The sequence below is a fragment of the Carassius carassius genome, chromosome 47, assembly GCF_963082965.1.
Source record: "Carassius carassius chromosome 47, fCarCar2.1, whole genome shotgun sequence".
NCBI classification, from domain to species: domain Eukaryota; kingdom Metazoa; phylum Chordata; class Actinopteri; order Cypriniformes; family Cyprinidae; genus Carassius; species Carassius carassius.
In genome coordinates this window covers 20267106-20282783 of record NC_081801.1, presented here as the reverse complement: position 1 = coordinate 20282783, position 15678 = coordinate 20267106, and the positions used below count along the sequence as shown (strand labels likewise).

At 38.4% G+C, this 15678-nt stretch overlaps 1 protein-coding gene across 2 annotated transcripts; it reads left to right on the top strand.

Annotated features, from left to right (window-relative positions):
- Positions 1 to 467: 467 nt before the first annotated feature.
- LOC132131011 (fibroblast growth factor receptor 4-like) lies at positions 468 to 11340 on the top strand. 2 transcript variants are annotated; one of them, XM_059542963.1, is made up of 20 exons: positions 468 to 1144; positions 2113 to 2294; positions 3728 to 3918; positions 4006 to 4144; positions 4376 to 4636; positions 4744 to 4833; positions 4935 to 5101; positions 5218 to 5341; positions 6059 to 6249; positions 6349 to 6487; positions 6578 to 6771; positions 6876 to 7021; positions 7109 to 7230; positions 7316 to 7426; positions 7519 to 7709; positions 8376 to 8498; positions 8833 to 8903; positions 9154 to 9291; positions 9361 to 9466; positions 9554 to 11340. In XM_059542963.1, the coding sequence occupies exons 2-20, from the start codon at positions 2204 to 2206 to the stop codon at positions 9728 to 9730; spliced, it is 2772 nt and encodes a 923-aa protein (XP_059398946.1). In that variant the 5' UTR covers positions 468 to 1144; positions 2113 to 2203; the 3' UTR covers positions 9731 to 11340. The 2 variants fall into 2 exon arrangements, with proteins under 2 accessions (XP_059398946.1, XP_059398945.1); XM_059542962.1 differs by having other exon boundaries at positions 469 to 1144; positions 4373 to 4636.
- The last annotated feature ends 4338 nt before the right edge of the window (positions 11341 to 15678 follow it).

The following is a 15678-nucleotide window of genomic DNA, read 5'->3' as shown; positions in this document are numbered from 1 at the left end:
ATTTTCATAGTCATGAAAATAAGAAAACTCTTTGAATGAGAAGGCTTGTCCAAACTTTTGGTCTGCACTGTATGTATATATATATATATATATATATATATATATATATATATATATATATATATATATATATATATATATATATATATATATATATATATATATATATATATATATATATATATATATATATATATATATATATATATATATATATATATATATATATATATATATATATATATATATATATATATATATATGAATAGTTCAGATGCAAAAGCCTCTAGGTACATCTATCTATCTATCTATCTATCTATCTATCTATCTATCTATCTATCATAAAATAAGTAGCCAGTATTGATGGGGTCTGCCTCCGGGGATTTGTTTTTGTGGGTGGGGGATTTAACCCCCGCACCCCCTCTCTTTCCCTCTGGTTTTAGTCCATTGTTGTGAACCTTCCTCTCAAGAGTGCTGTTGTCTTCCACTCCCAGGGAGAAGCTTGCTCTGCCCCAGAGTGTAAGCAGTCAGTTGCCAGATAGAGACTTTTCGGCTCTTCAGTTTTAAACTCACCTAAACTTTGTGGAGCAAACCATTCTACAGGAACTCAAGCGAGAGAGAGAGAGAGAGAGAGAGAGAGATAAACCCCACTCCACTGTCATTACGGGCAAACCACATTATGTGTAAAAAAGACAGAGGGACGCTAGTGTGTTTGGTATTGGATGCTTTCCTTAACACAGTCTAAGACATGTTTTTTATATATATTGAGAAGAAAAGGAGACACGTTCTAAATCCTCAGTGTTTTTAATTTCTGTGGATAGCTATATAACGGGTTTTGGACTCGGGAGCGCTCACGAGCACAGCGCGAGACACGGAGAAGCGTATCAGAGAAAAGCAGCACTGGACTTTGAATCTGAAGATTAGTAGTCTTCGCGTGTGCTATCAGCCTATTGGTTTTTATTTTTGATGGATTTACCAGTGTAACTCAGACTTTCCCAAAAGTTGCTTATTGGATTTCCAAGGATAAATAATTCTGACACGGTGAGGGGGAAAATGGACACATGAGTGTCTCGAGGGCCACCAAGATCCGAGGGCACTAAGAATTCCGAACCTATTTGGACCAGGAAAGGGCACACGAAAATAGGTAAAATTATTGTTTGCGTATGGTAAAACTGGGATCAGATTAGTTGTATGAATATAATTTTATTGGTATTTATTAAATAACCAGTTGTTTCAGATAAATTGAACTGAAAAATAAGTGTTTTAGGGACTTGCAGTGATTAGATTGTAAATCAAATACTGTTTAATTTGAACTTGTGCTTTATTTCTGTACATTTGACGAATTTAATATGAAACAACACCATATAATTGTAATCGTGAAATACATATTCTTGTTGATTAATCTAGTTCATATCTAATTTCAGTTGCTGTATATAGCCTATTTATCTCCACTTCGGTTTAGGTTTACTTACTTGGGCTCAGAATGACTTTCATTTAACTATACCAAGTGGTTTCACACTTGTATATAGATTTATTTAGCTTAACCAAACCCTCGTTTCAGTGTGAAATTCTCGTATGTTTTGAGAGCACATGTGTCTCCTCGTACCCGGAGAGCTTGACGTTTGGTCTTATTTAGCCCATCTCATATGCTGAGCGAAATAATTATTTTAAAACACATTTGGAGTGAGTAAATAAGTTGTAGTCTATTATGTGTACACGAATTGTGTTTAAATATCTTAAATGTTTAAAAGTTCTAAAGTAGGCTACTTAAATTTAATAGCTACCTCCGATATGTATTTGGGCAATTGGATGTTGCAGTCGTAGATGTACAGGATCCAATTCATGTGTTTATATAGAAACGACCCATTAAAAGCACGTTCTACATGTCCCATTCATAAACAACTTAACTGCTGCGCATTCGTAACTTAGGGTTATTCATGTCCATGAGGGACATAGACATTGTCCAACAATGATATAGGTGCACAACAGGACATTCATTTTCAAATGTGGTTTTGTGGGCAGGGTTGGGATGTGCAATGTATTATGCATTTATGTCATTATTTCACCATAGCTTCTATGAATTGCAAATCGGCTCTGTTTTTTTTCTCTCAGGTCTGTGACTGCACTGAGGTTGCCAATGCCTGGAGTCAGCATTTGAAGCTGACCAGCTGTCTCCCACAATTACAAACATTACATCAGCAAGATGTTGATCATCTTTAAGGTTTTCATTACCATCTGCTTAATGGAACTAGTGTTTTCAAGAAGCATAACATCTGGGGAAATCCAGGCAAAAGGTATGGATTAAAATAAACAATTTCATTTGAAATCACTCAGATCCAAATCCATAATGCATCTAATCTGACACTCTGTAATGAATGGTTTGAATATATGATGAATATTCAATATATGACAAATGGAGCTGAGATATAAAAAAAATTAAGTCCAGGGGAAGTTGAAGGGGATGTAATCGTTTAGAGAGTAAAACAATCCCAGTATTTCCTTGAGCCATAAACAGTGCTACCTGATCCTGCCAAAGCCCCGAGGCTTGGAAGTGTAAATCTGTCTGGCCCAGTGCCATTAACAGGGGATTGTGGGATGCTAGGAGGGTTGGGAAAGATGAGTCTCCTATTTAATTGTCCTACACTGTGTTATATTTTATACCTACCAGGAAGATTTTGTACCTGCCGTGTCCAATTATCTCCAAGAGTTATTAAGATTTTCATAGTACTGTTTTTTTGTGTTTGTGTGTGTGAAAAGCCTCATGAAAACAAATCAGAGGATTGTTTTAAATCATGGTATTAGCCACAAGCTTTATGTGGCATTTTATGTTGTGCTGTTGATACGCTTAGCCTGAGTGCACCGCTCTGAGTTCAAGAGAATGAAGGGAACAGATGTAGACCCTTGTGAAGACTGGGGTAAAGTATTTGTTAAAAGCATCTTTCTCTGAACAACTGTGAGCTACATTCAGTGCTAGGAAGGTGCTAAAGGTTGAAAAACCCTGTGGTGCAGCCCAACAATGTCCCACTAAGTTCCTGCCAGGAGAAATTAAAGTCATTTGAAAACTGTAAGACTTTAATGGGCAGAGCCACCCAGACATATTTATAAGTCCTTTATAAAATTTCTATTTTACAAAAAGGAAAAGTGGTTTTCCAATAGCTCATTAGTAGTGTATGACCCTTCAGGATTGCAACTCACCTTCTTATGACACCATTGAATCTAAAAATGTACTGCATGAGCCTTAAAGACTAGTGTAGTTTTAGTTTATACATGTGTTTATGTGTTTTGTTTAGCTTGTCCTTTGTTTTCCTGCTGACCATTCACACCCTCTTTAGGGTCAGATACCGGCCAGGCCCTAGTTGTATTCAGTGAAGTTCATTAGTGTATTGGTGGAACAATGTTATGCTTCAGTGCTGGAGGTGACATTGCTTGGTTAGGGGGCGTTCTTCACTCAAATGCTCAAAATCACATTCACCTCTGGGCCACAAGGAACACTGCTGTGAAGTCAAAGTTAGGTCATTCTCAGCTGAGAATTGTGTTTCTGTTCTCTCTTTTGTTTGTGGCTTTGTTTGCCTGATTTGCTCCAAAACAGTGGTGATCTCTGTGAGAAAGGCTGTGGTTAGCAATTAGTGAGAAGTTATGTTAATTAGATGTGTTTATTAAATATGGTTTATACTACAGTCTAATTACTGTAGTAGTTGTTCAAAACCTCCTTTTATCTTTCCGCCAGATATCCGAGTTTCTCGACCAATGCTTATTCCTGAATTTCCTGAGAATACTACTGTGTTGGTTGGAGGACATGTGAAGCTGGTATGTAAACTTAGCTTTAACAAAAACCTAGCTTCAACACGTCTCCAGTGGTTCAAGAAGGACAGCAATCACCTGGGGCCTGATGGATCACCACTTCTTACAGCGCTTACGGTGAGAAAGTGATTTAAAACCCTTTATTATGCATATTTTCTGTTTTCAGGAAAGAGGGAGTAATGTTTACATTTGTTACCCCCACAGCCTCTTCTTGAGAACCTCTCCAAAATCAACATTCTTCCTTTAATGAATGTCTCAGTTGAAGATGCTGGGGAGTATATATGCAAAGTGGAAGACTCAGTTGGTCAAACTACTCGCTCTGCCTGGGTGAAAGTCTTATCAGGTAAGCCATATCATCCAATATCATCTGACCTTCTCTTCATCAGGGCAGATCTTCCATCATTCTCTGACAGGTCAGCCGTTGGCGTTATACTGCCATGAAAACCAGTTTATTAATATTTAGGAGGACAATACTAACCACTATAGTGGAAAAGTCATATCTAAGGAGTAAACTTAAGTTTAGTGTGATAATGTTGCCATTAGTAACTTTATTTGTCATGTTTTGTCCTAGAAGTTTCTGAAAAACCAACTGAGGAGACATCAGAGCATCTACTCCTAGAGCTTGGAGATGTACTAAAACTCCGTTGTGATACAAATCGTCCTGGAACTGTCCAGTGGTTCAAGGGTGGAGTACGTGTGCAACACAATACTCGTATCCAGATAAGGGCAGCAGTCATGGAGATTGCTGATGTCACCTATGAAGATTCGGGAGTGTATGTGTGTATACTGCGTGGTACTAAAGAAGCTCTACGCAATTTCACTATCACAGTGGCAGGTAGGTTCTGTCCACATGTTGACCTTTCAGCAGATTTGTATTCTTCATTAATAACCCTTCTTTTGAATGGTTTTATAATAAGATGAACATTTACTGCTTCTTTGTAGATGTTGCAGGATCAGGAGATGACGATGAGGACAATGGCCTTGAAAATGCTGGTCCTGAGACCGAAAATGACCAGGTCTACATCTCCAGAGGTTAGTGTTCATTGTAACTACAAATTCAGTTACGTTCAGCTCCATTTCAGTTTTAGAATGATAGCTTGAAATGAACAGTTGTTTTTTATAATACGTGTTAGCACCATATTGGACTCACACTCAAAGGATGGAGAAGAAGCTCTATGCAGTCCCAGCTGGAAACACTGTCAAATTCCGCTGCCCTGCCACAGGGAGCCCTCTACCCACCATTCGCTGGTTAAAGAATGGCAGAGAATTCAGAGGAGAGCACCGTATCGGAGGCATAAAGGTGAGTGATTGTTATTTTTGTCTATTGGAGACTTAGCAATTATTTGAACTTTTTAAAATCTCACAGTAAATATCAGTATCACCTAATTTTCACATGTTACCACTTTGTGTTTGTAGCTACGACATCAGCACTGGAGCCTGGTCATGGAAAGTGTGGTTCCCTCAGACCGTGGGAACTACAGTTGTGTGCTGGAGAACAAGTATGGGTCCATCACTCACACCTACCTCTTGGACGTACTGGGTAAGAGGGCTTCTGCTTGCCTGCTCTAGACAGCCGCCTGGCTCCACGAGGAGCCATCGCAGGCTTGTCATGCTTAGCAAATGTCAGAGGCACTTAACATCAAATCAGTGAGATCCTGTACCAGCAGCTTAGTGGCGTCACATAGCAAGACAGGCACCAAATGCACCTCAGAGAGAGCCAAAGGCTACACTGCTACACCACAGGCAAGAGAGTTCACTCTAGTCTGTACATGTCTATACAGATATTTAAGATCTGCACTGGAAGAGGTCAATAAATATCATCACAGCAGGAGAATATAAGGTGGGGGCTGGCATCGGTTTGTGTGGTACATGCCTTGAGGCGCTGTGGTTTGAGGCGTCCAGACCAATTTTCTACCTGACCTGTGACAGACATGTTTGTTAAGAGTCCGGCGTGGGGTCAACTGGTGTGTCCTAGCAGATAGGAGGAAAGAACAGAGAATAAAGAGCCCATTGACTTCAAAGCAACCCAACACATGGGCCTGGCTCTAAAAATCCCTTAATGGAACTAATTAGTGAGCATTGATCAACTTTGGAAGTCCCGCTTGTCTATCCCTGTGCCTTATCTTTCTTCAAATGCTCTTGAATGTCAACTTTTATAGGCAACATTATTTTGTAGGATGTTTTTGATAACACTTTTGTTAAATATTTTTTAGATATAGTGTAGAAAAGTACTAAGCCTTCCAATTTCTTTTTTCAGAACGCTCCCCACACAGGCCCATCCTTCAAGCTGGTTTACCCAAAAACACTACAGCTGTAGTGGGTGGAGATGCCCAGTTCCTGTGTAAAGTCTACAGTGATGCCCAGCCTCACATCCAGTGGCTAAAACACATAGAGATGAATGGCAGCCGCTATGGCCCTGATGGCATTCCTTACGTGAAGATTGTGAAGGTACTTAGAAAGTCATCCATTATACTTTTCTAGAGGTAAAACAGATCATAGTGGAGTGATCAAGCATTAAAATGTTGATTGTTTCTTCCAACATCTCAGACTGGAAGCTTGAACATGTCTGAAGTTGAAGTCTTATATCTTACAAATATCACAATGGAGGATGCAGGAGAATACACCTGCTTGGCGGGAAATTCTATTGGTTTCTCTCATCAGTCTGCTTGGCTTACAGTCTTATCAGGTAGGTTTGTATAAATACATTGATCACACAAATCCTAAAAATTACTTGAGACTCAGAGGTGCAAGTAATGAAATCTTGTCATTTCCACAGAGGAGGATGTGGCCAAGGAAATGGACCTTATGGAGGCCAAGTACACTGACATCATCATCTATGCTTCTGGTTTCCTTGCACTGGTGATGGCCATTGTCATAGTGGTCCTCTGCCGAATGCAGGTTCATCCCAGTCAGGAGCCTTTTGATACTCTCCCAGTGCAGAAACTCTCCAAATTTCCTCTACGCAGACAGGTAAGATGACACTTCTGAACAAACCTAATGATAATTCCCCAAGAATGTGGAATTCAACACAGCGTTCTGGATTCTAATCCTGTATGTTTTGGACCCTATCATAGTATTCAGTGGAGTCCAATTCTTCCGGAAAATCAAGTGCGTCACTGATGAGGGTGGCTCGTCTTTCCTCCAGTTGTTCCCCAATGCTGGCTGGAGTTATGGAGTTTGAACTGCCTTATGACCCTGACTGGGAGTTTCCAAGAGAGAAGTATGCAGTACCAGCAATCATAGCTGTAAAAACGTTTCCTTTTATATGATGGTGAACTGAATATTTATTGAAATTATTTTGTGCCAGTTTGACATTAGGTAAACCACTTGGAGAGGGCTGCTTTGGTCAAGTGGTGAGAGCAGAAGCTTATAGGATAAACAAAGAGAGTCAAGATCAAGTGGCAACTGTAGCTGTTAAAATGCTAAAAGGTATGTTTGTACTGGTAATGCATTGTATTAAAGTGTTGAGCATTTTTGAATTGCAGTCTAAGAAGGAATTCTTGGTAATTTTCAGACGATGCAACTGATAAAGACCTGGCAGACCTCATCTCTGAGATGGAGCTAATGAAGGTGATGGAGAAGCACAAGAACATCATAAATCTTCTTGGTGTTTGCACACAGGATGGTAAGTTGAACACTGTGGCATCTCATGGTTGTATGAATTTTATTTGGCCATTTGACTTCAATTAAATTTTAAAAATTGGATTTCTGGTTCAGGTCCACTGTATGTGCTGGTTGAATACGCATCTAAGGGTAGCCTACGGGAATATCTCAGAGCACGTCGACCTCCTGGCATGGACTACACCTTTGATGTGACCAAGGTTCCTGAAGAACAGCTCACCTTTAAAGACCTAGTTTCCTGTGCCTACCAAGTCGCAAGGGGCATGGAGTACCTGGCCTCTAGAAGAGTATGTTGGTCGCATGGCTCAATTAGCTTCATTTTGAAATAAGCCCCCCAAATCTTATCAACACACCCCTTTTTCTGACACGTGATGCCAAGCATTCCTTAGTGGAGTGGTGGTGTGTCGTGTTTACCACGCGTCCATCCTGTCTCTGTGGGCTTTGTCCCTTTTAGCACTGCCATAAATCTGTTAGCAAGCAGGCGCTCGGACCCGCCTGTGCACTGGATCGTATTACTAGCTTTTTGTGGCCTGCTAAGAATGCAGTCGTCTGAAACCCCTCCATTAAGGACCACAAACCAGGGGCCATTTTCGTCCTCTTTTTCAATCCTCAAATACCGCTACTATTTCAAATGAAAACCAAAATAAACTTAATGACATGCATTTAGATCAGAAACCAGATCTGTGTTGTTTTTCTGTGAAGTCCAAATCTATTTAAAGTTAGGCTTGTTTAAAGTTTTGCAAATGTTGCTCACTATATGATGATTTATACAACATTTCTCACATAGAAAGTAGTTTGTCATTGTGAGGTTTCATCTGGTTTCATCTGCAGGATCAAAACTCTAGCCTCACTGTAAACATGTTTATCTGCTTACCAGAAGCTGAAAAGAGTTGCCAAAACATTGTTTGGGCCATTTCAACTAAATAGAATTCTTTCTTTTCTTTTCTCACCAGTGCATTCACAGAGATTTAGCAGCAAGGAATGTTCTTGTGACAGAGGACAATGTGATGAAAATCGCAGATTTTGGTTTGGCAAGAGGAGTGCATCAGATTGATTACTACAAAAAAACCACTAATGTAAGTAACAATTACATTCAAGACTTTCTTAGAACTGTAGCTAGATGTTTTTGCTGTTTTGATGACAGCTCATTTGTAAGCAAGGCTGTATGAACCTTTATGTGCCGTTTTAAAATCGTAATGCTTTTAAAGACAGATGTGTAATGTGTCCATGCTGATTGGCAGACAGCTTAATAGAAGATAATTAGGGAGGGGGGGGGGGGGGGGGGGGGGGGGGGGTTAGTGAAGGAGTGGTCAATCATGTTTTTGTGGATCTAAAGGAAGTGGAGTGCTTTGGCTCTGTCTGTGTGGCAACTAACTGTCCCACTCACAGCCCTGTTGTTTCCAATTTCAGGGACGTCTGCCAGTGAAATGGATGGCACCAGAAGCCTTGTTTGACAGAGTCTATACACACCAGAGTGATGTGTAAGTCTGACTAATCATTGCAGCTATGCCAAAGAATCGGCTGAGCAGGGTTCCCCCTTCAAGGAATGTCAGCCTGTTCAGATTAACCAGAATGCATCAGTACATTTGAATCCTGATGGTGGATGTTTTTACTGACTAATAAATTTGTCATAATGGCTAAAAATGTCATCAGGAAGATGATTGAATTAGTACAGTTCAAGCTGATTACCTTACATGGTGTGCTGACATTTTTGATCTCTTGCTTCCTCAGTTGGTCTTTCGGAGTTTTGATGTGGGAGATTTTCACTTTAGGAGGATCACCATACCCTGGGATACCAGTAGAGGAGCTTTTTAAGCTGCTGAAGGAAGGTCATCGAATGGACAAACCTTCCAACTGCACCCATGAACTGTAAGCATCAATCTGTTCACCAAAGAAAATTTCGAGGTTATGTACTTATATTCAAATCGTTTTTTATAGCTACATGAAGATGAGAGAGTGCTGGCATGCAGTACCAACACAAAGACCAACATTCAAACAGCTTGTGGAAGAGCTTGATAGGGTGCTGGTGTCCATTTCAGATGAGGTAAACACCTATTTAGACAAAGGTTTGAGTCTTACAATGTTGTTTTATAGTCAAACCACTAAACCAGTTGTATTTTTACATTTTCAGTACCTGGACCTATCCACTCCTTTCGAACAGTATTCCCCATCTTGTGAGGACACCTCCAGCTCTTGCTCTTCAGACAATGATTCAGTGTTTACCCATGATGCTATGTCAACTGACCCATGCCTCATTGGCTACCACGACGTGTTCTCTCAGATGGACCTAAAGACAACAATGCGATAGTCCGTTTTGGCACAAGCTTGTGGACATCAGATGTTGTTATGGAAACACTTGTATGAAAAACGGTACAAGGATTTTCACCTTTGTTACTCTTGCCTAAGAACATTATAACAATGCTTGGCACTATGAAATTTGGTGATTGGTAGTTTTTACAGAGAAATAGGTCTGGTCATGAGCTTTTTTGTTTACATTTTTTATTGAATGGCTCCTGCTGTATGTAGAAAGCTACATTGGAGCAGCATACAGAGGTGTTTTCAAACCATAATAATAATACTTTTTTTTTAAAGAGAACATTTATTTTGATATAAAAAGCAGATATCATTGATAAATATAAATATCTCTCTATATAAAATTATATTATTTTTTTTATTTAAAGAACTATCTTAAATCTCAGGATCTTGCATGTTAAAAATTGCAGTAGTGATTTTTGATTTCCTGTGAATATCTTAAAATATTTTATGTACATATCATTACAGAAGACAATTACATTTTATAAATTATTCTAAATGATTTAAAGTGAAGGTGTTACTTAAGTGAAGAAATAATGTAAATCTGTTCTGCAGCTATCCCTGAATGTTTCTTCATATCATTGACACATTTACAATAGCTATTGTTCGCTCCTCGTACCACTGTACACTGTCAAGGCTAAACCTCTGAGCACTCAACTTCCTGTTGTTCTGTTCATTTCATGCCTCACCGTTTGGTAACCATGGATTGTCGTGGGGTTCTCCTCACCCATTCATCCCATTTTAACTGAGACATTGCGGGGACCAGCAATGCTTCCATTGTCAGTACTGTACAGAAGAAAAGGACCTGACTGAATGTGCATTGCCTTGATATTGAATGATTTCAAATGGTGATTTTTGAAATGGTTATTTCAAATTGTTTGGCTGTAGCCTTTTAACCCCCACAGTTTATTTGCAGGGTCCAGGCATAGGCCTAAGTGGAAAATGGTCTCATGCAGATGTAATGTGTGACTGCTGGCTAGGGTGATTGGGGGGCTGTCTAATGCCTGTGTGCAAATGAGAAAGCCCCCTTATTATGCTAATGGAACCAGCTGCCCATCTTTATCCTGCACTATCTTTAAATATACAAATGCTAATGCTGGCCTTTCAAAACAAACTCAGCAATGTCCTTCAGGGAATGCAAAGCCTCATCCCACAAGCTGATAAGAAGCCAATGGCTTTTTTCAAGTTAATTTACCCTGTACTTTACATTCTTAGCTAGGGATGCTTCTACAGATCCCTTTGGGGACACTTTGGGACAATTGGTGTGCATACTCCAAATAAGTATGCAAGTTGATTTCTCCAATGTGAGCAAAACTGTTCAATTCGATCAAGTCTTCTTTTCTGGCAGCTACAGTGATGTATGACCTCTAAATAAGAAAGAAATGCTTAAAGCAGTCCATGACACCAACAGAATTGTAAGAGTACATTCTTTGCGTACAAAACAAAACAAGAATTATAAAACACATGACATTCCATTTGTGTATTCCTCATTGTAACAATCAAACAATGTTATTATAAATTTCCCCTCAAGAGAGTTATTTTAGAATTATTTAATTTATTTGTTTATTGTTTGTTTTATATTAAATAAAGTATAATTTAAAATACAGTTTTTTACTGTTTTGTTTTTGTGAATGTGAGCAAATCAAAGAAAAGGTTTGAATTTTAGATCAAGCTTTTATTTTTATTAAACAAGGTCATTATTTGTTCCATGGACATCAGATCAACACTCGACTCGATTGTGATATTTTAAATTATTTATAATTTGTCTGCTTCAGTCAGGCAGATTGATTTACTGATCACACCTCAGTGTCACCCTCTAGATGTCTAGACGCATGTCTTATGCATCACTGACTTATCTCTTATGTGTAACAAACCATTATGAAACAAGCGGGACAACTATCACTACAGTCCAAATGTGTCTGTCCCTCCATGGAGACAATCTCAGCCAGCTGGTCTTGGTTAGATAAGAGTTTGTCCACCATAGACTGGGCGTCACCCATCTTTGCATGTCATGCAACTTTAGCCAAAAGGTCAAAGGCCCAACCTACCAAATGCCATGGGCTACATCAAGCTCTGGCTTCCTACTTCATTTTTCATAATATAGGGTGACTATGTCTATGATTTCTGTGGACAGCCCTCATTTTTGGAAATGGAAATGTCTTTGCCAAAATACATCAGAATTTTCCTTTTTTTTAAAAAGTAAGAAATGCATTAGAAATTACAGTGAGAAATTTGGCACTGAATCATATTTGATATTCAGGTTAAATTGTTGTATTGGGTTTTCAGTGCCTTTCAGTATAATTTAGTGTAAGCCATTTTGTGTTTTTTTGATCCAGTCATAGCTTTAATGTTCAATGCCTTTTTTTGTCTTATCCAAATTCAGGGTATACAGTTTATGCGTTCAAGCATTTAAACCCAGTACAAAAGCATCGCTAGCGCTATGCTCTACCTATTAATGATAAACAAGGTAAAAGGTATAATCCTTGTCAAAAAAAGCACTTAATTAAAAATTTAAATTTAAAATTGTTTTAATAATCTGTTGTTATGTACGGAGCCCCACATATGACATGCAGGAAAAAATATTAGGCTAAATCGTGTGCACGATTACTATTGCGTTCCCTCGATTTACTATTTCGTTCACTCGATTTATAAATTGTTCGCACAATTTAACAAATCGAGGGAACGCAATAGTAATCGTGTGCACAATTTTTTTTTCTTGCATGTCATGTAAGGGGCTTAAAGTTATAATATCTTAACATGTATTTCTAACCAAAGCATATTCCTTTTTGTGCACATGTAGCCGTAAAAAGTAAATTGTACAAAACATTATTGTGTTACATGCAACATGGCACAATTTGTTGATCTTTTTATCAAAATCTCGTGAGGAGTAACATTGCTAAAGATCAAATTAATAACAGAATATGCTAATGGAAACATCTGTATGTTCATGTTCATCTTACATAGGGACTATATCAATGTCATTTTTATCTACAGAAACCAGTGTGTTGTGCAGTAAGGCCAGCCAGAGTAATTATGTAGCTATTACTTATTACATCAGATGTTTGCCTTGCTGTATCCTGTTCCAATTAAGGTCACACACTTACAAAATCTGTCTTTATCTGGACACATTCCCTCACAGGGGAAAAACTCAAATTGCATAATCTTGTTACGGAATATTTAATCTTGTATATATTTAATCTTGTAATGTCACAGACGTAAGCATGATGTAAAGACTTTTTGTAGCTGAGTTATACTAACTGTTCAGCAGTTCATAGTTAATGTTCCAAGGCTTAGCTTTCAGCCCAGTGCTCCGGACGAGAGCACAATGGCTTATCTGTATGTGTGTGTGTGTGAGAGAGAGAGTTTTGTCTTTCTCTCTATCTGCTGATCAAGGGAAGTATTTGAACACTTGTCTATACACAGAGCCTCTGTTGATAATGCCTGAAGTGTGTGAGGCCAGGAAGTGTGAAGGGTAAACATCCCCTAGAAAATGGCACCATTTTATTTAGGCTCTTATGCTTCCACACAGGTTTGGACTTCTTTATTGAAATGAACTGTCAGAACTGGCCTGGCAAGCATCAGATTTTATGGAGAAGATATATTGCTGTTGGACTATATCATGGAGTTTGACATTCCACTTAGTTACCCTTGACGTCAGACTCATCTATTTTTCCACAAGCACTTCAGTACACTGTAAAAGCTAATGTGTAATGTGTAATAGGCTCAAATTTGAATACCCCCCCCCCCCCCACACACACACACACTTAATTTCAGTTGAAATGGCTAAAAACAACAAAAGCTGAAATTGCACAAAAGCTAAGCCAAGCATTTCTGAATTCCCATCATGCTGTGCAACTGGCTAAAAGAGGTTATTCAGTAGACTGTTTTATGTGTTTTTGGGAAACACAAGACGTGTAGAGACTGGTCAAGTTAGGCTATAGCCAACACAGCCTCATGAGAAAATGTTACTATTTTACAAGTAATTTTGTTTGAATTTGTACAATTCAATTCAATTAAAGTTTATTTGTATAGCGCTCTTTACAATACAAATCGTTACAAAGCAACTTTACAGGAAATTACGTTTCTACAATATTTAGTAGTAGCTTATAAGTGGTGACTGTCAGTTTGTGCACGTATGACAGGATTTTTCAGAAAAATTAATACAAGACTTAGTCAGCCAGACGATGAACATTATTAACAGCAATTATTATATGATGCAGTTACACTTGTAGCAATATTTGTTAGTTCTGTTTGTTGATTCAGGGTTAGCATCTTCCAGGGTCCTCTGAGGGTCAGCATCATCTCTTCTCAGGTGTTCTGGATCCACACTAAAGCTTGTGTAAATCCTACATGGCAAAACATAGAAACAAATAGAGACATCATCAGCATAGCTGCTGTTCCAACAAAGTAAAATTAATGAGTTTAACCCAAGCTAAAGAATAAGAAAGTGCATTTGATCAGATGCAACTACACTCACAATTTAAGAGATACATTATTCGAATGCTTGGCGAAAGAGATGCGTTTTTAATCTAGATTTAAACAGAGAGAGTGTGTCTGAACCCCGATGGATTGTAGCGTGGTATAAAGCTAGTTAGGTACGCGTGAGCTAAACCATTTAGGGCCTTATAGGTAAGTAATGATAATTTGTAACTGATACGGAACTTAATAGGTAGCCAGTGCAGAGACTGTAAAATTGGGGTAATATGATCATATTTTCTTGACCTGGTAAGGACTCTAGCTGCTGCATTTTGGACTAACTGTAGCTTGTGTATTGAAGAAGCTGGACAACCACCTAGAAGTGCATTACAATAGTCCAGTCTAGAGGTCATGAATGCATGAACTAGCTTTTCTGCATCAGAAACCGATAACATGTTTCATAGCTTGGCAATGTTTCTAAGATGGAAGAATGCAGTTTTTGTAACATGGGAAATATGATTTTCAAAAGACAAGTTGCTGTCTAATATAACACCCAGATTTTTTGACTGTAGATGTAGTAACAGTACATCCGCCTAGTTACAAATTGTAATCTACAAGATTCTGTGTATGGTTTTTTGGTCCAATAATTAATATCTCTGTCTTATCCGAATTTAATAGGAGAAAATTATTGTTCATCCAATCTTTTACATTTTTAACACACTCTGTTAGCTTAGATAATTTAGAATTTAAATCTGGTCTCATTGAGATATATAGCTGAGTATCATCAGCATAACATTGGAAGCTAATTCCGTATTTTCTAATAATATTACCAAGGGGCAACATGTATATTGAAAATAGAAGGGGACCTAGGACGGATCCTTGTGGCACTCCATATTTTACTGGTGATAAATGAGATGACTCACCATTTAAATAAACAAAATGGTAGCGATCAGACAGGTAGGATCTAAACCATCTTAGAGCCTGCCCTTGAATACCTGTGTAGGTTTGTAATCAATCTATGAGTATGACATGATCTATGGTGTTGAACGCAGCACTAAGATCAAGTAAAGCTAGCAATGAGATGCAGCCTTGATCTGATGCAAGAAACAGGTCATTTGTAATTTTAACAAGTACAGTTTCTGTGCTATGGTGGGGCCTGAAACCTGACTGAAATTCTTCATACAGATCTTTTTTTGCAGGAAGGAGTTCAATTAAGCAGATACAACTTTTTCTAAAATTTTAGACATAAATGGAAGATTTGAAATAGGCCTATAATTTGCCAGTTCACTAGGATCTAGTTTTGGTTTCTTAATAAGAGGTTTAATAACTGCCAGCTTGAATGGTTTTGGGACGTGACCTAAAGATAACGACGAGTTAATGATATTGAGAAGCGATATTGAGAAGGATCTAATAAACATGTTGTTGGTTTAGATACAGTGATAAGTTTATTTAGCTCTTCCTGTCCTATAGTTGTAAAGCACTGCAGTTTATCTTTGGGTGCGATGGATGAAACTGAAGTGTTAAACG